Genomic DNA, 25010 nt, shown 5'->3' with positions numbered 1-25010 from the left:
TGTTTCATGAGCGCACAAAGCACATCGAATTGGATTGTCATTTTATTCGTGAGAAGCTGGTTGCAGGAATTGTTAAGCTGCTTCCCATTCGCTCACGACACCAGCTGGCTGATGTCTTCACCAAAGCGTTACCAACATCCCTTTTATTTCCTTTGTTAGCCAAGATGGCTGTTCATGACATACACAATCCATCCTGAGGGGGCGTATTAGATTTTACTGTATTTTTGTGCTTTACTGTATTTTGTGCTCTCATAATTTTATGATGTTATTTCTATTTTCTGTTACTGAACAAGACAATGGCATTTTTGTCATTTGATGTATTAGTTCTAGGAATATATAATAGAGGAGCTGAAACCCAAATAGGCTAATGAGGCATTTATAAATTTTCTCTCTCTCGAATAGGTTCTCTGTTTCAAATAAATATTACACCTTAAGAAAGAATATTATATGAAAAAAAAAAAGAAATAATAATTATACATCAGTCAAGATAAGTGATGACACAATCACGACATAGGCTATAAAGAAGAACATGGCTATTTGAATGAACAACTTCGGATTTTCCCTCACGGCCCTGCAAATTAGAAACCACCCAATTTTTGTCAAATCCACTAACTAGAAAGCAAGATCAGAAATGAACAACATTTGATTTGATTTGTTTAAATGATATTCATGCCACTCATAAAGCTTCACAAATTAAATTACCGGGCTATGCGTTGAGAGAGCCTATGGAAGGGTAAACTCTGAATGAAGACTATTCCCGGTCCTGTTAGAACAGCTGTCGCCAGATTATCTCCCTGCAATTTCAAGACCACGAAAGTTGATCGCTAGGTTCCAAGAAAGAAGATAACCTAACTCAGAATTGACTGGGCTCTGTAGGGATTATAAACACTGGTGGAGTTGAGGTGTTCACTGTTCAGTAAAAAGAACACGGCTTCTGATCGGTAACAAAGCATAACAGATTCGTAAAATGATCTACTCTCCAAAGGACTAAAAATATGTTCCTAATGAATGAATTTGAAATGTGGAATTCATGTATCCATAGACTCATGTATAATAAATCCAGAATTTAAGTTTCATTCCCTTGATATAGAATTCAATTGAATACCACTACTTATAAATCCAGAAATAAAGTTCCATTCCCTTGAAATAATAACCTATTTTGAGGGGAAAAAAACATAAATGTTGTTAAGGGGTATTTTTGTCCATAGAATTGTTTGTGGACAAAATGTGGAATTCATTTGCAGATTCCACTTATTTTGATGGAATTTGGTTTAGCAATCTTTAATTCCATGGAATTGATTTCTTAGAATTGAAATGAACATTATTTTTTTTTTCATTTCAAAAACAAATTTGGAATTGGAATTTGTAGAATTCATTCATTCCAAACAGGGTGTAATTGTAAAGCTCATCATGATGATGATGATGAACTAACTGAAATATTTCTTGTAAGGCAACTATATGAATCCCGTAATAAAGAAGCGAGAACCAAAAGGAAACCAGAGAAGCATAAAGTAGTTCTTAAAGAGAAGCTACTCACCCCAAACACCGCCCTTCTCATAGGACTGTTATATTTAACTTGAACATTAACAGCTGGTGATAAGGCAACAATGCAGGAGACATCTACAACAAGTGCTTCACCCACCTCAAGATTTTTCTGTACAACTAGCCAAAAGGAAATGAAAATGTCGTATAGACATGCCTTGATTAGTTCTTTGAACGCACTAAAACTCATGAACTCAATGCACTTGCATAGCAAATAGTTCTCAAGAGATAGTAAAGTTTCATTTGACAGGCACATAATGTCAACGAATATAGAAGGGAGCATGCCTAAACAATGTGCTATTTGGAATCCAGGAAAAAAGCAAGGAAAAATAAAATTGTAGTGGTAGACTGCCAGACGAAAGATCAAAAGAAGTATTCTTGTATTTGTTTATAAAGAATTCTTCTCAAATAATAGTAACAAAGGCCTGTCCATTTACAAAAGAGACAGTCTCAAGATATCCAGGTGGGTAGTGTGAGATTTCTATGCATATAAGACAAGACCTCTCAACATTACTTGACAATGGTCCTTATTGTAAGAGCATCCTATCATCCTGTGGTTCTCCTAGATAGAGTAAAACAACTGCTCCCATCTCAAGATTACTTGATGATTGTCTTTCATTTTATTGTGAAAGCATCTTATTCTTATCATCTTCTGGCTCTCTCCTGGAGAGAGTCCGACAACGACTCCTGGGAGCAGTAAAAGATGGTCAAGCTAAAACATTCCTCTTTTGTTGAACAAACCAAGAATGAATCAAGAGATGTCATATTAACTGTTCCTTGATAACTGGGGCCCAGCTTAATTAGACTATCTAATCTAGGAGAGAGTGGCTCATGATAACATGCGCCCTAAGAAGCACTGATACAAGTATGTGTATGGGAACAAGTAGAGATGGATATGGATACAGACAAAATATGGCAATCTGAAGAAAAGTATACTACTAATAGAAATGCAGCAAATAATAATACTAATAGTCCACAATTATTATTAATAGCATTCATGAACATAATAACTTAAATATTGAAAAAGAACCACCAAACCAATGTGAAGCTACCAATCATTCTATAAATATGATGGTTTACAAAATTATTGAAATAACACTACACTAACATACCATTGAATATATTAATAATCATAATATAAACCTCATTCAACATGATAAAGGAAAAGTAGTTATTTTTGTCTATGTTGTGATGGGCTCGATTATTATTATTTTTTATGCTTTATCAAAATTATTTTAGGGAATTCTTAATTTTACCACCAAAAAGAGTTGAAAAACACTATTAACACCCCCCTCCCCCCCCCAAATTGTATCCTCAAATATCATGTCTAACCCATAAATACATATGTCTATCATGTATCCAAACACGTCCCAGAAAAAAAGTGAAAATAAAAAAATAGGATTCACCAATCATGTCTGACACGTACATATCCACATCCCAGAGAGTCCAACAACAAGCAGTGTCTCATGTGTCAGATACAGGTACAACAGCTGAAATGACATCCATGCTTCCTACTATGCACCTCATTATTGGCTTACTCATCACATTCACAGGTATGAAAATCTTCTACTGAATATCTGGAAATGAGCATACTCCAGATATAGTACAAACTTACGTCAAATTCATGTTGTCACTCAAAATATAATTTTCCCATCAAGTGAATCAAACCAAAGCAAAGTTTAATGCAAAAAATAGGCACAAATTGTCAAATGTGAAGTAATAATATGATGTCCTCAAGGTAGCTCTAAAGTTATGAAGCAACTCAAAAAAAGAGAGCAAAGAAAGAAAAAAAGATGAGAAAAAAGAAACGAGAATCATTAGTGCTTAAAACTTGCACAATTTAACAGATGGTAGTAGTAAACTAGGGATAATGATGGCTAAAAAAACCAAAAATAAAACTAAACTAGCCATAGAATCAGACAGTGCTATAATAATAAGATCACAAGAACCCACAAGGTCAGAATTCTGTATTAATTACATCCTCTGCACATTTTATGGCAACTATGATAACACTTCCCCACTCCAAACAAGAAAAAGAAACATAAATACAAGCTGGAGTCAAGTTGTTGAAATCCCTAAAGAAGGGTTAGATGTAAATGTAGGTGCAAAAAAACTTACCAGATCCACCAGCAACTATGAATGCAAGCCCTTGGCCAGATAGTTTCTGTCTCAACACTCCCTATAAAAGAGCCATGCATAATAAATGCAACTGATAAGTAACAAAAAGGCACAATTTCAAGTTGGCCCCATCAGCTCACCTCTGCACCTGCAACCACATTGCGAGCCCTCTGATCAACTGTATTAGTGACTTTCACATCATTGATTGAGCAGAGGAATGCATCTGGCTATAACAATATTATTGAAGTCAATATGATCTTAGAAGATTGAAATTAAGGAAAGGAAGTGACAATTTAGATAAGCAGACTTGAATATAACAAAACAGAACTTTCAATAAAGCAGTTTTACCTGACATAGAAGTTCACCACCAAACATTGCTAAATCAATCTACAAAAGCACATAACAAGGAACACAAGTTGTAAGACATATGACCATGAATACATAACAACATGGATAGGTACTTCACAGTTGCTGGGATGAACCACATCCAAAACTAGTCAGCCAATATTAGCATATAAATGAGAAAAACTCAAAATTTGACATGATACAGACTGGAAGAATTCTGGCTAATGAAGGAGCAGCAATTCCAACAAATCCATCACTTGAACCAGTATTGTGAAGAACCATACTAGTCACACTCTTGCCAAATAGCCACTGCCATAAACCTGCTTCATTTTCGGGGATGTAAACATTTTCCATTTGTATGGACCCAGACATGTAACACATGGAACCTGCAAGCCCGTCAAATCTTTTCTATGTGATTGCAGTGAAAAGGATAGAATGGAAAACAGAGCAGTCAGGTAGAATACAATTAGCATACAATCATTTGCATTTCCACTACCACCAACCTCTTGTAAGAACATATTAATCCTTGGAAAGCAATCCAAGCTTCAACTCATGGACTAAGTAGTGAATTATTCCTAATTAAGCCAATTCAAGCTTTAAAATATACCCTAGCGTCTTGATCACCAACTTAGTTAATGTCTTTCTTACCCAACAAAAGGGAGCCCTACACATGCTTCAAGTCTCACAAAATGAGGAGTTCAGCTGAACAAGTTTCTGAAAGAGGAACTCAAATCTGACTAGCATTGGCATCTGACTAGCATTGGCCATCCAAATGAATGCAACAAGTAACCTGACAGCTCCACTCTGATCCACTCATGCCATAAATTCCAAAAGAACAATACCTAAAGTTGATTCTAACCTTTTCTAGTAAAACAATGAGATTGGTGACTAAAAAAGGCAACATCGTGAACCTGTGTAACCGTATCCATGTCTGTTGATAGAGATTCAACCCTTCAACCACACAGCACTTCCATAAAATGTAATCTAAACAAGCAGTATAAAAGCCAGAGCACTAGCACAGCATAAAAAGATTAATTTTGTATGTACAACATCTAGAGTAAGCATTCCTTGTAACAAAATCAATTTAGCCAGCTGAACTAAATTTTGAAGAACCTAATAAAGAAGAATTCCAAGTTGAGGAGAAAACACACATAGATCTCCTAACGTCTCTTTCTCAAGGGGGAAATTAACAAGGGAAAAGATTCACTATCACATTACATTAATGATAGATATAAATAACCTCTTTTTTTAAAATAAAATGGATAAATTATGCCAAAGAGAACCACCCCAAAGGGGGTGAAACCTGTAAAATAAGAAACAATCAACTACCTACATAAAGGTGTAAATCATGTCTGAACTGCATAAACAGGATAATAAACAACTTGTGAAATCATGAAGATTAGACACCAATAAGATGGTTAAACCAATAAAAAATACTTACATGGCTAACCTGAGGTATTTTATCTAAAACGAGGATTGTTCTGTCACATGGAATGGAAATGGAAACATGGTATATGGCACATGCTTCTATAATGTGATACACTATACTAGTTTCTATCATTCTTAGAATCCCACATACTTTTGAAGCTGCCTTTTTTCTACTTATTGGATATCCTCTTGAATAATAAAATCTAGTACATTATTTCAAAGCACATTTCTAGGAATATGAAAACAAATTTAAATTTATTTTGTCCTCCCAAAGCTCTAATATATTTACCTTTTTTATCAAAACTGATATTTTCCCAGTGAACAAAACATTAAAGAGAATAAACACCAAAGAAAGAAATTTGCGGTCACTGGGATCTTGCTAAATTCACTTGTTTCCAAATGAAAATATACCATATCTTAGAGCATGTGTACCAATTTGAAGTTCAGTATGTTTTCAGCATTTTTGGTAATTTAGGGCTGGACAATATATATAGACCCAGAAAATATTATAAAAACAAGTTTCAAGTAATTGGGCACATAATGCATGATGCATTGTTAATGGAAAGAAAAAACAAAAAAATGACATCTACAATTGGATGCATCAGCGGTGACATCCAAATGTCAATTATTCATAACGGATTGTAAATATCAGCAAGCAATTAGGCTTTTGAAAGGGTAGACAAAGACACCTACCTCTTCAGCTTCCCCTTTATTTATAACTCTAGAATTTACAGTTTAGAAATCTAGAAAAGGAAAGACTATACATAGAAACATTCTCCTAATCACAGCTTATATAGAATAACTGCCATTTAGATTGATTTTCCTTTTTGTCTTCCCTGATTTATGCCATAGGATCTGCCATTTACAGCTTTGCACACCAAGTCAACCTTTCTATAATAGCCACATACACACAGCTGTACCGGCTGTTTACCGGAGAATCCAACATGGATGAATTGAACACTTGTCGAGGGGCTGGGACCAGGGATAACAATTGGAACCAAATTGAAGGAGCTACAGCAGTGTGAGGTATAGAGGAAATTTTGGCAAAGTTTTGACTCAAGAAGGGATCTCACATGCCTCATTATTAGTCCAAATGTCCAGTACTTCGTGTCACACAGGCAGTTTACTAAGGGTTGTTTTTAAAATTTTTGCTAATTAAGACATTTAAATTGTAAGGTTCTTCTCGGCTGCCACCCTAGGCGCTAGGTGGACTAGTAGGTTGGTTAGAATCAGGTTGTTACACGGTTAAGGAAGGGGCCCCAGCTGTCAGGGGAATATTTCCTCAAACGTCCTTATAAAGGACCCTACTATGCGATGTAATGTTATGCTTACAATCAAGAAGATTCTCTCCAGCTATTCTCTTCTCCTTCCTCCCTCTAACACTCTCATTTATCTCTCTTCTCTTTCTCCCTCTTTCTCTAATTCTTGCTATTTCCTTCTTCCGAGGACTCCACATCAAGTGGAGTTTTGAAATCTTTCTTCCACAATTCCCTCGAAATTGTGGTAAAAGCTACCACAGTCGCAACAGGGTTGTGACACATTGGTATCGGAGCTTTGTTCTGGCCGGTCAGTGGAAGGGATAACTTATGGCTGAAGGGACACATATGAAGAACTTCGAAACCCAGTTGTAGCAAATTGGGGTGGGGTAGTGGTAGCGGAATGTCAAAATAAGATGGAGCAGTTGGAGCTGGGTACGACTCGGAATCAAGAGTCGATCCTCGCGTTGGATCATCGGGTGGAGAATGCCATGGGTGGAATGGAAAGGAGGTTGGAAGAGTCCATTACACGGGTATGGGAGGAACTGGGTGCACAAATGCAACAGTACATGGCCATGTTGGGCCGACAACAACCGATGAGGCTAGCACCTGACTTTCCTCTGAGGGAAGGGATAGACCCTAACCTTCAGAGGGATAGAGCTGGTCGGGAGCTGGAGATACATGAGAAAGAGATTAACCAAGGTGGCAGAGAAGGAGGAGAAGGAATACTGGGAAGGGGACCAGGTGGCCCGATGAACCATCAACCACAAGGGTTTCCTCTCCCTAGGATGGAAGTCCCAGTGTTCAAAGGGATTAACCCGCGGTGGTGGATAAGGAAATGCGAAAGGCTGTTCGAATGGCATAACATCCTAGAGTCGCAGAAGGTGCCACTGGCAGCAGCCTACTTCAATGAGGAGGTTGATGCTTGGTATCAATGAGTGATACAGCTAAGGAGAAACCAGACATAGGGGGAGTTCACAGAGGCTCTATGTGGAAGGTTTGGAGAAAGAAGCATGGCTGACATTGTGGAAGAGTTCAACAAGCTTAAACAGTCGGGAAGTGTGGAGATGTATCAGAAACGCTTTGAGGATCTGAGGTCTTACATGATCCAATATAACCCCTATCTAATTGAAGCCTATTTTGTATCAAGTTACTTGAGTGGACTCAATGACGAATTAAGGCCAATGGTTAAGGTACTTAGACCCCAAACTGTAGCTCAAGCATCGGAAGATGCTCGGTTACAGGAATTAGTAGTAGAAGCCTTGTTAAGGAAACAAAGGCAACAAGCAAAGGGGATGGTGGCAGGGAACCAAAATGGAGTAGGGAGGTATTTTAATCGGGAAGTAGGCAAGGGTACCAGCAAGGTAAGAGGAATTGCGGGTCAAAACACAGCAACCTCAGGAGATCAATTGAGGGAGCAAAGAAGATTGGCAGGACTATGCTTCCGGTGTGGAGACAAGTACCACCCTGGCCAGCCCTACAAGAGGTAGATCCTGCTAGAAGAGAATGAAGGTAGTGACCAGGAGGTGGAGGAAGAAGTAGATGGGGGCGACAGGGGCATGGAAGACAATGGAGAAATATCCATTCATGCCCTGAAAGGAGTGACCAATAATAAAATCATTAAGGTAGGAGGGCAGGCCAAGGGCAGTAACCTGATAATTCTAATTGATAGTGGGAGTACCCACAGTTTTATTGATGAGAACACTGCAAGAAGGCAAAATTGCCAGTTGATGGGGACGCCTCCCTTTAGCGTAACAATGGCCAATAGCTAGAAGGTGTTGAACACTTCGGCCTGCAATGGGTCCTCGTGGGAGATGCAAGGGGAGAAATTTGTGACCAATTTAAGGCTACTGCAGTTGGGAGGCTATGATATGGTCTTGGGGGTGGATTGGATGAAAGGAGTAGGGTTGGCAATAGTTCGGTTTGGTTTCGATTTTTGCCAAAACCATAACCAAACCAAACTTAAATTACTAAAACCAAAACCAAACCATTACCCATTTGGTTTTAAAAATTTAAAACCATAACCAAACCATTTGGTTTCGGTTTAACCATGGTTTTTTTAGTTTAATCCATATCAACAAACAAAGACAAATAGCATTCATAAAAATTTTTGATAATTTCACAACAAACAAAGATAAATTCAAATAAAGTTACCTTATTCTTACATAAAGTTACAAAACTTATTGGATATAAAATCACATTTCCAAACCTACAATTGTTAAGATCAATAAATTAATATGTGCATAATTAAATTGTAATTTAAGCTAAAAAAATTAGCTACGAAAGTTAATACTTTCATCAACAACATTAATATATTTTTCGTAAATTGATGCATATCCATCTGAAATGAATGAGCCAACTCCATCTAACAAAATTATAAATATAAAAAATAAATTAATATGAAGAGAGATGAGGCAGAGAACGAGAGGCAGCGAGGGTGAGAGAGATCGAGGGCGAGCGAGAGCAAGAGGGGCCACGCCCTAGCGAGAGCAAGAGAGATCTAGCAAGAGCGAGAGCGAGTGAGAGCAAGAGAGATGCAGAGAGCGAGGGCGATGGGCGAGCTCGCGCAAAGGAGCAAGAGAAATGAGGCAGAAAGGGTGAGAGAGATTGAGGGCAAGCGAGAACAGGGGCCAAGCCCTAGCGAGAGCAAGAGAGATCCAGCGAGGGCGAGCAAGAGCAAGAGACATGCAGAGAGCAAGGGCGAGAGCGGGCGGACGAGCGAGAGGCAACGAGGGTGAGAGAGAGTGAGAGTGAGGTTGAGAGAGGAAGGAGAAGAGAAGGGGAGAAGGGTTTGCAAGCAAGGCAATTGGGCTGGAGTGGGCTAGCCTCAGGTGGGCTAGGCTCAGGTGGACGGGGTTGTATGTAATATATATTATATATACATATTATATATAATATATTATATATATTCGGATCGGTTCGGTTACCCACCATTTGATTCGGTTTCGGTTCGGGTTTTGGTTTGGTTTTAGTGAAAACCATAACCAAACCATACCCATTGAAACAGTGTTCGGTTTTTTCCCGAACCAAACTATTACCCAGTCAAACGGTTTTTAACCGTGTTGACCGGTTCGGTTTCGGTTTGGTTCCCCACGGTTTCAGTTGCAATTGCCATCCCTAGAAAGGAGTAAGCACTATTAGTTTTGATTTCAACCATATGGAAGTATCCTTCGAGAAGGAGAGAAAAAGAATGACGATCACGGGCGGAAAAGAAGCTGGGATGTGTAAGCTGATGTCTGGGAAAGGTCTGAGGAGAGTCATGAAGGGGAAGTGGGTTCAATGGGCCCAACTCTTTTCAATAGTGGCAAGGAAGACACACTTGAGGAACAAGGAGAGCTGGGGCAGTCTTACCTGACAATCAACAACTGGGAGGAGCCTCCTGACCAGGTAACACATTTGGCTTTACTTGATGATTTATTGGTGAAATATGAGGACCTCTTTGCAGAACCAAGATCCCTACCCCCTAGCTGACTATTTAACCATTCGATTAACCTCAAACCAAATACAGAACCAATTAACATTAGAGCCTACCGATACCCACCTATCCAAAAGAATGAGATTGAAAGGATGGTTAGGGACATGCTACAACAATCCATTATCAAACCAAGCCAAAGCCCCTTTGCTTCCCCTGTTTTGTTAGTGAAAAAGAAGAATGGAACGTGGCGGTTTTGTGTAGACTACCACCACTTGAATTCCATCACAATCAAGGACAAATTTCCCATACCTTTGGTGGAAGATCTTTTAGATGAACTCCACAATGCCCAATTCTTTTCCAAACTTGATTTGCACTCGGGTTATCATCAAATTAGAATGAAACCCGAGGATACTCCTAAAACTGCATTCAAAACCCACCATGGCCACTTTGAATTTCTGGTAATGCCGTTTGGGCTTACCAATGCCCCAGCCACCTTTCAATCACTCATAAACCGCATCTTTGAGCCCCACTTGCAGAAATTCATCTTAGTCTTCTTCGATGATATCCTTATCTATAGCTCCATCTTCGAACAACACTTGTTGCACTTGAAACCACCCTAGACATCCTACAGTCCCACCAATTATTCATCAAGAAGTCCAAATGTGAGTTTGGTCAAGGGTAGGTGGAGTATTTGGGCCACATAATCTCTATGGGTAAGGTGAGCATTCACCCAAAGAAGATCGAGGCTATGGTGTCCTAGCCGAGGCCCACAACTGTGAGGGCCCTAAGAGGATTTCTTGGATTAACAGGCTACTATCGGCGGTTTGTTAAGAACTATGGAGTTATCAGCCGACCTCTAACCAAGTTGCTGAAAAAAGGAGAATTTAATTGGGGCTCCAAGGCAGAAAAGGCATTTGAAGAGGTGAAGGAGGCCATGAGTAGGGTGCCTGAGTTGAAGCTGCCAGATTTTGAGAAGCCTTTTACCTTGGAAACTGATGCATGTGGCACTGGTATTGGGGTAGTGTTGGCACAAGAAGGAGCGCCTATTGCTTTCCTAAGCCAACTGCTAGGCCCTCGACATTATGGGTTAAGCATCTATGAGAAGGAATTTTTGGCAGTCCTAATGACAATGGATAGATGGAGGCATTACTTGAAAGGGAGGCGATTTATCATCAAAATGGACCACGAAAACCTGAAATACTTATTGCAACAAAGGCTTCAAACGCAGCTACAGCACAAGGGGATGGCCAAGCTCATGGGATTAGATTACACAATACAGTATAGAAAAGGAAAAGAAAACATAGCAGCGGATGCCCTTTCCCGGTGCCATGAGGAGGGAAGCATTGCAGCAGTCACAGTAGTGACTCCACAGTGGTACGAGGAAGTGGTCAACAGCTATGTAGGAGACCAAAGAATTACGGCCTTGCTGGAAAAGTTGACTATGAGACAAGAAGGGATGTTGAGGTATTAGGGACGTATAGTGATCGGGGACAGGGCCGAGTTAAAAAGGAAGATCATGCAAGCCTTGCATGAGTCGCCCTTAGGGGGCCATTCGGGCGAACAAAACACATATGTGAAGGTTAAGGGGATATTTTACTGGCCAAGAATGAAGGCAGAGGTCAAGGAGTTTGTGAAGGCTTGTGATGTTTGCAAAAGGTGCAAAACAGAGCGGGTACCCTACCCAAGACTGTTGCAACCCCTCCCCATTGTGGATGGCTTACCTAGATCAGAGGGTAAAGACAGTGTTTTGGTGGTGGTGGATCGGTTTACCAAATTCGCCCACTTCATCGGATTGTCCCATCCTTATACGGCTCAGGATGTGGCGAGAGTGTTCCTAGATCACATGGTCCAACTGCACGGGGTTCCCCAAAATATAATTTTCGATAGAGATAGCATTTTCACCAGTCTGATGTGGCAGGACTTGATGAAATCACTGGGAATGAACCTAAGGTTGTCCACGACATACCACCCTCAAACGGATGGCCAAACCGAGAGAGTGAATCAATGTCTTGAGACCTATCTAAGGTGTATATGCCTAATGCGACCCAAGGAATGGCATAGGTGGTTATCTTTGGCACAGTGGTGGTATAACACCACCCAACATTCAGCCATTAAAGTAACCCCCTTCGAAGCTTTGTTCGAATACAAACCAACCGTGCTACCAACAGTAGGAGGGGGATCAGACGCAACCACCGTAGAAGAGTACTTACAGAAAAAGAGGGAAGTGACTCACAAATGAAACAAGAGCTGGCCTCTGCCCAGCACCGCATGAAGCAGTATGCGGACAAGAAGAGAACGGAAAGGGAGTTTGAGAATGGGGAAGAGGTGTATCTAAGATTGAAACAACCACACCTGAGGTCACTGACACAAAGGAAGGCTACCAAGCTTAGCCCCAGGTACTTCGGACCCTTCCCTATAACTAACAAGGTGGGAAGAGTGGAGTACCGATTGCAATTGACGGCCGACACCCACCTCCACCCTGTATTTCATGTTTCACTACTAAAGAAGTTGATTGGGGGGCAACCAGCAAGTTCCACGCTGCCATCTTTACCCAAGGGGAGTGAACAAGCTGCAGAACCTTAGGCCATACTCGAAAGGCGAGTGATCCAACAAGGAGGGGTGCCTTTAATCCAAGTCTTGGTTAAATAGCAAGGAAACACTACGGAGGGCAACACATGGGAATACCTACCTGAATTGCTGCAGAAGTTTCCCCGCACGGTTAGCCTACTCAATCTTCCTTGAGGACAAGGAAGCATTCAAGAGGGGAGCATTGTCACACAAGCAGTTTACTAAGGGTTGTTTTTAAAATTTTTGCTAATTAAGACATTTAAATTGTAAGGTTCATCTCGGCTGCCACCCTAGGTGCTAAGTGGACTAGTAGGTTGGTTAGGATCAGGTTGTTACATGGCTAAGGAGGGGGCCTCAGCTGTCAGGGGAATATTTCCTCCAATGTCCTCATAAAGGACCCTACTGTGTGATGTAATGGTATGCTTACAATCAAGAAGATTCTCTCCAGCTATTCTCTCCTCCTTCCTCCCTCTGACACTCTCGTCTATCTCTCTCTCTCTCTCCCTTTTTCTCTAATTCTTGCTATTTCCTTTTTCTGACGACTCCACATCAAGTGGAGTTTTGAAATCTTTCTTTCGCAATTCCCTCGGAATTGTGGTAAAAGCTGCCATAGTCGCAACAAGGTTGTGACACTTCATGGGCCTCATTGTTAGTCCAAATGTACAACTGCTTCTTACATTGGTGCCCCACGAAGTATTTATCCCCACATTTCAAGCACAGTCCCATTTGTCTCCATTGTTCAATAATTTTTTCACTGGGCTGCAAGTTAGGCTCTGGGGGTGGTAATGCTTGAAATCGGCCCCCTGTTCCTCCTTCGAGGGTCCCTGTCCTGCGAATTTATCCCCATATTGCATAGCACTTGGCACCCCTCCCCTGTTTTGGACTCTTTATTTCCTCATCAGTGCCTCAAACGTTAATTCTTGCAAGGAGGCTCCCTCAGCAGCCTCTTGTACTGTCTGGGGCCTTAGTACCTTCACCACTGATCTTAATTAATTAGTCAATCCCCCCACGAAACTGGACACAAAGTACTCCTCGATAAGGTATGGAATCTTGCTTAACATTAAGGATTTAAGTTCTTCGAACTTCATCTGGTATTCCATCACTGTGACTTCCTACCTTAGGCGATTAAACTCTTCTACTACATTCATCATACCCCTTTCTCAGGCCTTTAGAGAATTCTTCCCAACTATAGGACACCCTTACCTTAGACCACCCCTGGAACCAAATGTCCCTAGTGTCATTGAGGTAGGCAGAGGCTAAGGCTACCTTCTGGCTTTTTGCCACTTGATGGATCACGAACATCTTCTCACACCTCCTAATCCACCATTGAGGTTTTTGTCCTTCGAACGCCGACAGTTCCAATCGCGGTACTGGAAATCCGATATGGTTTGAGTGAGCACTGCCTCCTAGCCTATTCTTCCACGCATTTTCTTCCTCCAACGATAGGTCTATCTCCTCCTCCAATGGTTCTACATTCCACCGACTAATGCTAATTCTGTAATTCCCGAAAATGATTTGAGGTTATAAATAATATTTGATGAAGGGTACAAGTGGAATTTTCGAAAAAATGAGGCTATAGGGTATACTAACACAACTTTAGACGATCGAATTAGACGAAGGGAGTACCCTGGACCCTAGATAGCCAAGGAAAATGGTATAATATCGACGAGTGATTCGAATTATGATTTTTAGTGATGAAAGAAATTGGATCGAGAACAGTTTTCAGTACAGCTATTGACCGGGCTGAGAAAACCGAATCGACGTAGGAGACGTCCGAAAAGTCAATGGAGCACGTCAAGGACCAATATTTTTTGTATAGAACAACCCTTAAGCGATTTTGGGTTGAAACAAATAGATTTAAGGTCAAAACGATCAATCGGGCCTAAGTGCAATTTTCTAAATTTGCCCGAGGGAGGTCAAAACGGTAATTTTTCAGAAATTTCAAGGATGAAATGAATAGTACAAGACTTGTGGGTCTTAGTAGTATTGTTAGAATGTTCAGGGGCTCAAGGGAAAAGGCAGAAATGCCATTGAAAGAAATCAAGGGGTCAAAGTGTAATAAACTGAAAGTTGCAAAATGTGAACGCAAGGAGGATTTCAGCCGCCGCACTGCCACCGCACGTGGAGGCCTTTTCCGGCGATGGGACAGCCGAGGGTGGCTTGGGGGAGGTCTATACGGCTGTAGGAGGCTTGAGGAACAAGGCTTGGCCGTTGATTGGCCAAGAGTTGGCCGGTTTTTAGGTATAAATAGAGGCTGAGGGTTTCGAGTTTTGAAGCACAAATCGACCGTGTTTTTGAATGTTTTTGAGAGAGTGATTAAGGGGCTTTTGATCCTTGCATCAAGGAGAAGATTTTGGGAGTGTTTTGAAGCATTTTGGTGAGCGTTTGAGGGTTGTTTGAGCAAGGCTGAGAATCGGAGGCGGTCCGCCTCGCCGGACCTACAACTCTCCTTTCGAGGCATTTTCCGGTGGCCTTTCGGCTTGAAACCGGTGGCATCGTGATCGATTCTTCGTGGGCTTCAAGGGGGTACCAATTTCATGGCCATCGGAGCAACCTCCGGCAACTGGCTCAACGAAGAAGATGGTGGCGCGTGCAGCCACGCGCCAGCCTTCACTCTCACCCACGCGCTGAGCGCGTGAAGGCACGTGACAAGGGGCTTTTTGGTAATTTCGATTCCAGAATTTTTATTTAATTATTTGAGAATTTATCATGTTGAAATATTTGGGAAAATGGTTGAGGAAATAATTATTTTAGAATTATCAAGGTGAAAATTGGGAGAAAATAGAGGAAATTATGGAAAAATTAAGGAAAATAGATTTTAATGCTTCCTTAATTAAATGTGGTGTTTAGGAAGTATCTTGGCTTGAGGTTGAGAATAAATTCAAGTGTTTGTGATCTGGCACGCAAAACGAGGTTGTGCACGAGGATCCAGGAGATCCGAATACATCGAGGTGAGTGATTCTATCCCAAAAGTTAGTTTGACTTGTGAGTGTTCTACTTGGAAAACTTGGTTTTAACTTGTGAGTGTTCGCCCCCAAATATTTGTGTTACCTAAATGTGTTGTGGATTTCATGTAAAATGGTTTTGTGCATTGAAACGGTAACCGATGACGGTTGGTTTATGAGGGAGGTTCGTCCCTAAATGTTTTAAAATTGTGCATTGCATTTTATAAAACTGTTGTTTATATGATGCATTGAATTGTGAAATGTGGCATTGTCTTGAGTTTTGTGTGTACGTATGAAATGTCAACCTCAGATGTTGTCTGGATAGTGTAGCCATAATTCTCCAAGGGCATGACGGAAGAATAGGGGTATCTGATGCTGTTGTGCATGTCAGGATAGCCACCTTGATTTTCATGCCAATCCGTTTGGTCAGGGAAGTTGCACTAGGACGACTAGGTGGTCCATACTGTGTTGTTCATGTGGGATGTCAGCCTAGGATGTTGTCTGGATAGTGTAGCCGTAATTCTTCAAGGGCATGACGGAATAATAGGGGTATTTGATGCTGGTGTGCATGTCAGGATAGCCGCCTTGGTTTCCGTGCCAGGTTGTTTGGCCAGGGAAGTTGCACTAGGATGACTAGGTGGTCCATATGAAATTTTGGAGTTGGAATCGTATGATGGTTCCCGGATGCTTAGAGTGGAAGCGCGATCTAGAGAGATGCGTTGGCTTGCCCCTCTTAAGCTAGAATCGCATCGTGTCGTCGAGTCGTTATGGTGGCATAGTTTTTAGAGAGATTGCTCTTTTCCTGTGGTAGGGTTAAGCGTGTGGGATTCTCTTGCCCTAGGGCTTATTGGGTGTATTGGTTTATTTCATGTCTTGCATTTATTCATGAAAATGTGTTTTGAACTCTCACTTAGATGATTCATCATTTAATTTTGACTATGTCCCTGAAATATTCAAACGTTCCAGGTGAAGGCAGCGGTGCAAAGGGAAAAGGAATTGTCGAGGAGTGACGGCGATTAGAGGATGTTTTACATTATGTCCTTTCGGTTATGTTGTTTATTTTGAGAACGTTATGTAAACGTTAGTTTGACTTTATATTATAAATAAAGTGGTTTCAGTTATGATCTGTTAAGGTTTCGATCTAGCTTTCGCATTTGAGTTGGTGAACCTGTCTTAGTTTATTGATGGTTCATAATTGATATTCTGAAAAGCTGTAACGGGATCTTCGGGGAACGATTTTGATTTGAGTATCCGTTGTTTTGTTTGGAAAAAAATATCCCTGGAATCTTACGTTATGTATCGCTCCAGAGAAGTGGGGTGTACAAATTCCTAGTAGGATTGGTTCAATATGCACCTTAGGAGGAAAGTAAGTTTGGTGAAATCCTCACCTGATGTTGATCGGAGAACATGATCATAAACTACTGCAGTTGATCACGTAGCACATTACCTTGCTTGCGCATCCCCTGCATCTCCTCCTTGATCTTATCCGCGATCCCTTCCAACTTACGATCCACCACCGCACCAATCTTATCCTCCATCGTCTCTAGCCGAACTTGGACTTTCGCTACTGAAGCGATCACCTGTTGAATCTGTAACTCCATTTGCCTCATCCTCGTGCGGTCGGCCATCGTTTCTACACTGAATTATGTCCACAGGAAAGTGCTCTAATACCAATTTGTCATATCACGAATCTGACAATGGAATTCTCAAGGGATTGAGAACGGAAATCAAGAGAGAATAAGGAGAGAAGGAGAGATTAGATCAGAGAGAAAATTTAGAGAGAGAGTTTAGAGAGAATTGGAGGGAAAATCATTTCTAATTTTATTCAACATACTCGTTTTAGCACCTGGATCAACTATTTATACTGATCCAGCAACTTGGGCGCCAAAAGCGATTGGCCCGAGCCATATGCGCTTACAACTAAGCTATAGCATGCTGGAACATTCTTCCAGCTATGCTAAATATTGAAATTCAATTGCTATTAGCCTAATTACACATTATTCATACCGCTAGCTACTACCCCCAACATCTCGATACATGACAAATAGTAGGGATGCCTTATCTATGTTTGATAGCAAAAACAAGGTTGAGTGCTAGGGAGAAGCGGTTTTATCATATTGTTTATCAAGAACACATTATGGGGAAAGGATGCCTCCAAATAAGGTTGCCATGGATACGCTAGCAAATAACATATGCTGGTAACTATAGTAGGCATCACATAGGGGAACCACCAAAGATAGGAAAGGAGAGAGCTTCTAAATTTACAAAAGAAGATAGAAGAGACTGAATGCTTTTTTGATGTGCCCTCCAACGACAATTAATGCCCAAAGGGCATGGACAATTCAATGTGGCCTAGCACTCCAATAGTAGTCACACCATCATCTTTGAATATAGGAATGTTGCTAGTAAGAAGCACTAACTTGGATAAGGATATTAAAACAAACAAGGGAAACATGATTTTTTTTTTTTTTAAGTATTTGGACACAGCAAGCATAAGAAGAAAAGAAAGGTAAAAATTCTTTTATATTTTTTGATAGATGTCTATGAACATAATATCTAAAAACATTGAATACGTTGAAAAGATACCATTGATCCAATAGAAAGATATCATTCAGTGTATAAAAATAATAATATTTAGAAAAGTGGTAAAAAAAATAACTCCAAGACAACATAATCTATCATTTAATCCATATTAATGGTAATATAAATGTTGTTCAAAAGTCCATTGCATCCCCAAGGATGTGTTTCCAACAATTGACACATGTCCATGTTTTCTAGATGCATCCAAAATTGAAAACACCAATAAAAAATGAGTGGCATGTTTGACATGTATCCTGATACATCAGGCAATATATATGCTCAATACATGTTAGGCTACGGTACAAAACTCAAGATGAAGTATCCTTGCTTTCTAGGAGCCAAACAACAAATTCTACTTGGCCAATTTGTTGTGATGGAGAAGGCCTCAATAAAAATCCATAACTCTAGCTCTTAATCCACACCATCATCATAATTGCACCTTATCCTAACGAAGCTGGGTTAGTGACACAATATTAATAATGTCAATGGATTTCTAAAAGTCATATCAACAATATAAAACCATATGAAAGACCAATGTGGCAAAATCTAATGTCGAATGCCCTTCTTGACACAACCTCTTAGTAAGGGAATGATGAGATAAGGTTCCAATACCATCTTCATATGAAAAAGTTCCATGAGATGGTAGTGAATGAAGATAATTGATATGGTCATGTTCCTTCACATAGTTGATATTCCTATACAAGTAGCTTTTAATCCACAAATCCTTCAAAATCTCATGTAGCACTTTGCCTCATGATTGGCAACTAATAATCACCTTTTGATGGGCAATTCAACAAATTAGTAGAGGAAATGCACATGGCTTGCATTTGCATGGTGGACAAGAACACATGATGAGTAAAGCGCATGACTGAAAAGTTCCATTGATGGCACCACGAAATGCCACAAGCAACAATGGTGCATAGGTAGAGCATGGGGTGAGCCAACTCACCAAATCGAGTCTTCATCTTAGAAGTAAATATTATGGAACTTGTCATAAGGAGGGCTAGATTCCCAAAGAAGAAACAAATAAAATAATAAAATGGCATACAAAATGGTTAATACATCAAATCCATCATGTGAGACATCATATAAAGCAAACCATATTGAAAGTAAAAAAATATATATATGTTCACCACTGAGGATGGTAGGATGGTGAAATAGGAGCAAGTAATAAGAACACCACTTATAAGAGGTCATGAATTCGACTCACACTTGATTATGCTTGTTAACAGATCAAGTCTAGACCTAGATTAAGTCTAGACTTTGATTTGGTCTAGCTAAGATCCGTTTAACTAGATCTGGTATTGAACATATATTTGATTATTTAGACCTGATTCCAAATTCAGTTACAAATATAATAAACAGTACAAATATGGATTTATCAATTTTGACAAGATTAGGACTCGGACCCATTTAGAATTAACTATATATTATCGTTCAGAATTAACTATATATTATTATATATATCATATGAATATATTGATGGAATATAATATTTTTTTAGTAAGTTGAAATATATTTATATACAGCAATACATAATACATAAATAGAAATATATATTAAAGCTAATCAATTCTAAGTAAATGAATGGCAATTCGAGTATTAGATAGATTCGAAGATGGATCTACATATTGAGACTTGTTAGGTAATCGGATCAGATATTAGGTCCTAGAGACATAATCAAAGCTTGGTCCAGATTTGATAGTTCCAACTTGAATTCACCCCATTTACAAGCCTACACTTGCTCTCCTCACACATAGTAAGGAGGTGAACTCACTTCGTAATTTTTTTACCAGAAGACAATGTTAGGGACACCTGACCAATATGCATCCTTCAGTTGGGGTCAAAAACACAAGTATGGTTCACTAGGTCCCCGTTAGGTAGGAATGAAGTTACTTAGGTCGCATCCTAATGAAGGGTTACACTAGTCACTTCCTCTTTATGCCTTTCTATGAGCAAAAGGTATATGTATATATATCTATGCACTGGATTAATAAATGTGCAAATATAGGTAATCCAAAAAATTATGGTTGAATTTTTTTGTATCGATTTGCAAATCAAACTGGACTGTGGAAGAAATGATATTAAACAATGTGGATTGCTATTTCAAATAATAATGTTTTAACTTCTTCAGTCCTCATTATGGAAACTTCAACCAATTGTAAGCATAACCAGATTAAATGAGTAGAGTAGCTCATTTCTCAAGAAGGTAGGATACTCCAAACACACCAGTAATGCTTTTGAACAAGTATATCTGGTCAATAGGCTTGCTATTGGCCAACAAAAAAGAAACTTTGTTTTGTAATTGTCATACAGATGTAGAATAAACACCAGAAAAGACGCAGGACTTGCAACCTGACACCGGTTCTTCTTCAGAAATAATGCCATCAATTTTTAGTTTTGACACATAAATTGTATTAGCAGCTCCAAGAATGGAGTAATCCAAGTAGACAGCAATAAAAACAGATCACATCAACCATAAAAAATCATGCGACATATACTTACCGGGCTTAGCAATAACCTTTTCTTGTGGCTTCAACATAATCTGGCAATGAGACCAACAAAACCAAAATACATGAAAATAAGCACCAGGCAAAAAACAAAAAAGAAAACAAAAGCAAAAGTTCTTTCTTTTACTTCTGAAGAAGGATAGCATGCTTAACAAGTTCAATTAATACCTGAACAATCTGAGCTTCACCACCCAAAATCTGAAAAGGTGTCACAGCTTCTTGCAGACTCTACAATACATTTATCCTCATGAGTTAACCCAGGATAAAGATCAGGAATGAGAACCAAAAAAAAAAAGCCCCTCATTTTCTCCTATATGCTCCAAGGGGTGAAAAAAAAAAAGAAAAGAAAGAAATACAGGATTAGCTCAAAACTAAGAGTAACAGCTACTGAGCTATCCATATGCAATGAGATAATCTGATTCTGGACGACTTTGTCTCTTTTAATTAATTTACAAACAAAAAGTTGGATATTACATAAAGAGAACCACCCAAAAAATGGAGATTTTTTCCAGGCTATTAAGTGTGATACTCCAAAAAACATAATATCTGAACACAAAACATAGCTTAGGCCATCAATTTGCAAATAAGTTGGATTACTAAAATTTCCCAGCTCCAGAAAAATGTACGAAGAATGTCAATAAATACTGTACATGTATTTTCCCAGAACATGACTTCAATTATTGTTCTTTGCAAGGAAAGAAGGAGACAAGAACAAACCATTCATAAGAACAGAACAATTTTAAAGAGGAAATTATTTTCTTTAGGGAAAAAAGAAGATATTCTTAGTAATCAACCAGAAAAAGAAACTTTATGAGGCCTACTATCCATACTCCATCACACGTATAGCATCATTGTATGGGTTCCACAGTAGAATCTAACTCTTCAAGCTTGTAAACACCAATGGGGCATTATGCAGTGTCTCTTTTGTGCAAGAAAAACCATGATTCATGTCTACATCAAATTCATCCCTCCTAGACTCCCGACATCAATACCAATGTAGTCAAAGGTATGCAGAGCACCTCACTTGCTTAGGTGCTCAAGTGCCTCAAAGCAACTTGTCTATCTCTAGGTAAAGCAGCTTCAATCAGGTGATGCCTATGAGTGCTTCTTGTAGAGAGAACTGGTTCTATTTGTCCTGTACAAAGGAATATGAGCTGCAATTCTATTAAGTGTATAGTTATATTTTAGTTAAGTTTGCTAGTTAGGACTTGTCCACTTGTCTTTGTACAGCTATCAAGGTTATTTGTATCCCTAACAGAATTAGTTGGGTTCATGGTCTATAAATACTCAACTAATTTCCTGTTTCTAATGTCAAGAATCATTTTCAGCAAATCTCAATTTTCGTTCTCTTTTCAATTTCTTTCTTTTTCTTCATAGAATCTCTTGCTTCATGGTATCAGAGCAAACGACCTACGTCAATGGCTAGAAATCAAGAACAATCAAGTTCTTTTTCACAAAGTCAATCCTGCTCCTTTTCTTTTGCCTTGCAATATGATTTCTCCTCCATTGCAAGAGATTTCAATTACAATCCTATCAAACTAGATTATTACTATCTGGTTTGGAAAGCTCAGATCTTGGCGACAATTAGGGCTTTCGATGTGATCTCCTTCATCAACAAATCAAAAAAATCTCCAGTCAAATATCTACCAGATCCAGATTCTGATGATCCTAATGCACAGAAAGTAAGTGAAGAATATCTAGCCTAGCTCAAATTAGATCAATTACTCCTAGGGTGGCTTTTCTCTACACTTGACAAAGAAGTTCTAGCTCAAGTGATTCATTGTGAATCCTCAGCAGAGTAAGGGTATGTTCTAGAGAACTACTATTCTCAGCAAACTACTGCCAAATATTTTCAATTAAAAAAACAATTAAGATCTATCAAAAACGATTCTCTATTGGTGAACAACTATATATTGAAGATTAAAACAGCAAGACATGCTCCTGCTGCAATTGGTGAACCAATCAGTGATAAGGATCTTTTATTGCTATTTTGGGTGGACTAGACAGTGATTATGAAACTGTCACTCACCAATGAACTTGTAGTGCATGATGGCACTGGTTAACCTTTTAGTTGTTTCTCTTTACTGGCAGGCTCTCGATGGTAAGAGATTTCTATGATGACCATCCCTCTTTATCATTCTCCCTCCGGACTGGGGTTTGTGGCTAATGATGTGGTTAAAACCCAATCTCTATATTTATTCTCTCTACAATAATAGTATACTGCTTTCTTTAGGCTTATAACTAGGCTATTCAATGTTATTATATCATTCAATTAGATTAGTTTTTGTTCATTCTTTATTTACTTATACATTTTTTTTTTTTTTTTACTTTGTTATTACAGCTATAACAAATGGCTTCTGAATCTGTTTCATTAAGTGAAGTGAAAAAAAAAAAAGTCCAGTCTGGAAAGATAATTCTTGGCAAGATTCAAAGATGTTTGTTTGAACATCATCAATTCTGTTGCAAGATACCAAAATTATTGCTTGAACATTATTAAAAGAAATTATATTTGAGAGTATTTTGGAGGTCTTATATACATGATTGGATTATCTTTTTTATGTTAAATGTTTTTTTTTTTTGCCAATTTAGAAATTAGCACCTTGGTTAGCTCAAGTGAGCACTTTTTTGGGCACCAGCACCTTAGGGGTGCAGTTCACCTTTGACTGCCTCGACAAATACTGGGTACTTGCCTTTCTATTGTCACACACACAAGAAGTAAAAAGGAAATAAATGAACCAGAGAAGTCTTTGCCACAGTCAGATAAATCTGATAGCAATAAGACAAAACTTTTCAAAATCTGCTAAGTCTTCTAAAATTTCTCATTCAACTCAACGTTAAAGCACCCCACCTCAGTGTAACGAATTACTAATTACTTATTGTAATTAATTGATTAACCTCCAATTGACGTACATAAGACATAATTTTGCTATTTGCAAGTGCCAATCTCATGGTATTGTTGAAAACTTGAAATGCCACAATCCTTTGAAAGTGTTGCATATCTAACACCATCTAAGACACTCAAATTAACCCTCTTAATCACACCATACCTTTACCCAATATATCAAGTTCTGAGTAGCATCGCGTTACTACTCCTCTCAGTAGTGGTTGGTTTTACTGCTTGGGAGTCGGATTACGTTGTGAATTGTTTGACTAGCGTATTTTGTTTAACTTTATCAGAGCAGGGATCCATTTCACACTCTAATTATTTCCCATCAACTAAACAAGGGAGAAACATGCCATCTCATCCTAGCGAATTCCATCACCTCTCAACACCAAAAAACCTCAAATTAAGCACGCAACACAACACATATCAAATGGCTAATGTCCTTCACAAACCTAATCTCCCAGCCACCGGATACCATTACAATGTATATCCGCGGAATTAAGCAACTAAAGCCTCTGTTCTCTCCCGTTCCAACCAAAAGACAAAATCAGCATCCAAAAATTTTGATTTCCCTATGTCTGCACAGTTTTCTTTTCTTTTCTTTTCTGAGAAATCAAACATATACTAACGCAAACAAGTCTACACAACAAATAAATCACCGATGCAATGAGAACGAAAAATCCTAAGTCTAGAGGAAAATTTTAATGTCTACTGGGAGAACAGAGAGAGAGAGAGAGAGAGAGAGAGAGTACCTGATAAACGTAAGGTTGGATGGGAGTCGAAAAGAAAGGAGCAGCCATGGCGGAACACAGACAGTGATTCGAACAGAGATCAAAGAGCACTGAGATCAAGACTCCGGTACAGAGGTCGGGATTCTCGAGATCTTCAGATCATAGTTCGCCACTCACAGAACTCGACCTTGAAAACAAAAATAAAACAAATATCGAGGGTTTTGGGGTTGTTCTTACGTTGTTTCCCCGTCTCAGTTCGAGACACGTCAGCTTAGAGTTGACGTGGCGTTCCAGTATTGGTGTAAACTTCTGCCCGGACGTGAGTTGGGTTGGGTCGGCATTTGGCGGGTGGGTCAGGGTTTTGGCTGGGCTTAATTAATAAATATTTAAAAAAAGGTAAATTAAAATGAACTGGACATTTTTTTCTTTTTTTTTTAGATAGACCTTTTATTTTTTTTCAATAAGACCATTTAATTTTAATTTTAGACTGTCGCTAATATTTTGTTAGTAAAAGACTTAAATACTAATGTGGCTATTACCTCAATTAATTTTGTCATATCAAAAAATATATTTATATAAACTAAAAGTATATATAAATATAATTCACAAATATATGTATAAACTAAAATTATATATTAGTGACGGCTATGATTTTCGCCCATTACTGGTAGCATAATCCTAAGCGACA

The 25010-nt window shown here is 39.1% G+C and overlaps 1 protein-coding gene across 1 annotated transcript; it reads right to left on the bottom strand.

Moving 5' to 3' along the window:
• Positions 1-360: 360 nt before the first annotated feature.
• LOC127807555 (uncharacterized) lies at positions 361-24523 on the bottom strand. Its single transcript, XM_052345505.1, has 10 exons — positions 24344-24523; positions 20876-20935; positions 20703-20742; positions 4213-4391; positions 4009-4047; positions 3801-3887; positions 3661-3721; positions 1538-1662; positions 703-794; positions 361-571 (listed from the first exon to the last, which is right to left on the bottom strand). The coding sequence occupies exons 1-10, from the start codon at positions 24389-24391 to the stop codon at positions 472-474; spliced, it is 831 nt and encodes a 276-aa protein (XP_052201465.1). The 5' UTR covers positions 24392-24523; the 3' UTR covers positions 361-471.
• Positions 24524-25010: the final 487 nt, after the last annotated feature.

This window comes from Diospyros lotus, chromosome 8, assembly GCF_014633365.1.
Source record: "Diospyros lotus cultivar Yz01 chromosome 8, ASM1463336v1, whole genome shotgun sequence".
Lineage (NCBI taxonomy): Eukaryota > Viridiplantae > Streptophyta > Magnoliopsida > Ericales > Ebenaceae > Diospyros > Diospyros lotus.
This window is presented reverse-complemented; position numbering and strand designations above follow the sequence as displayed.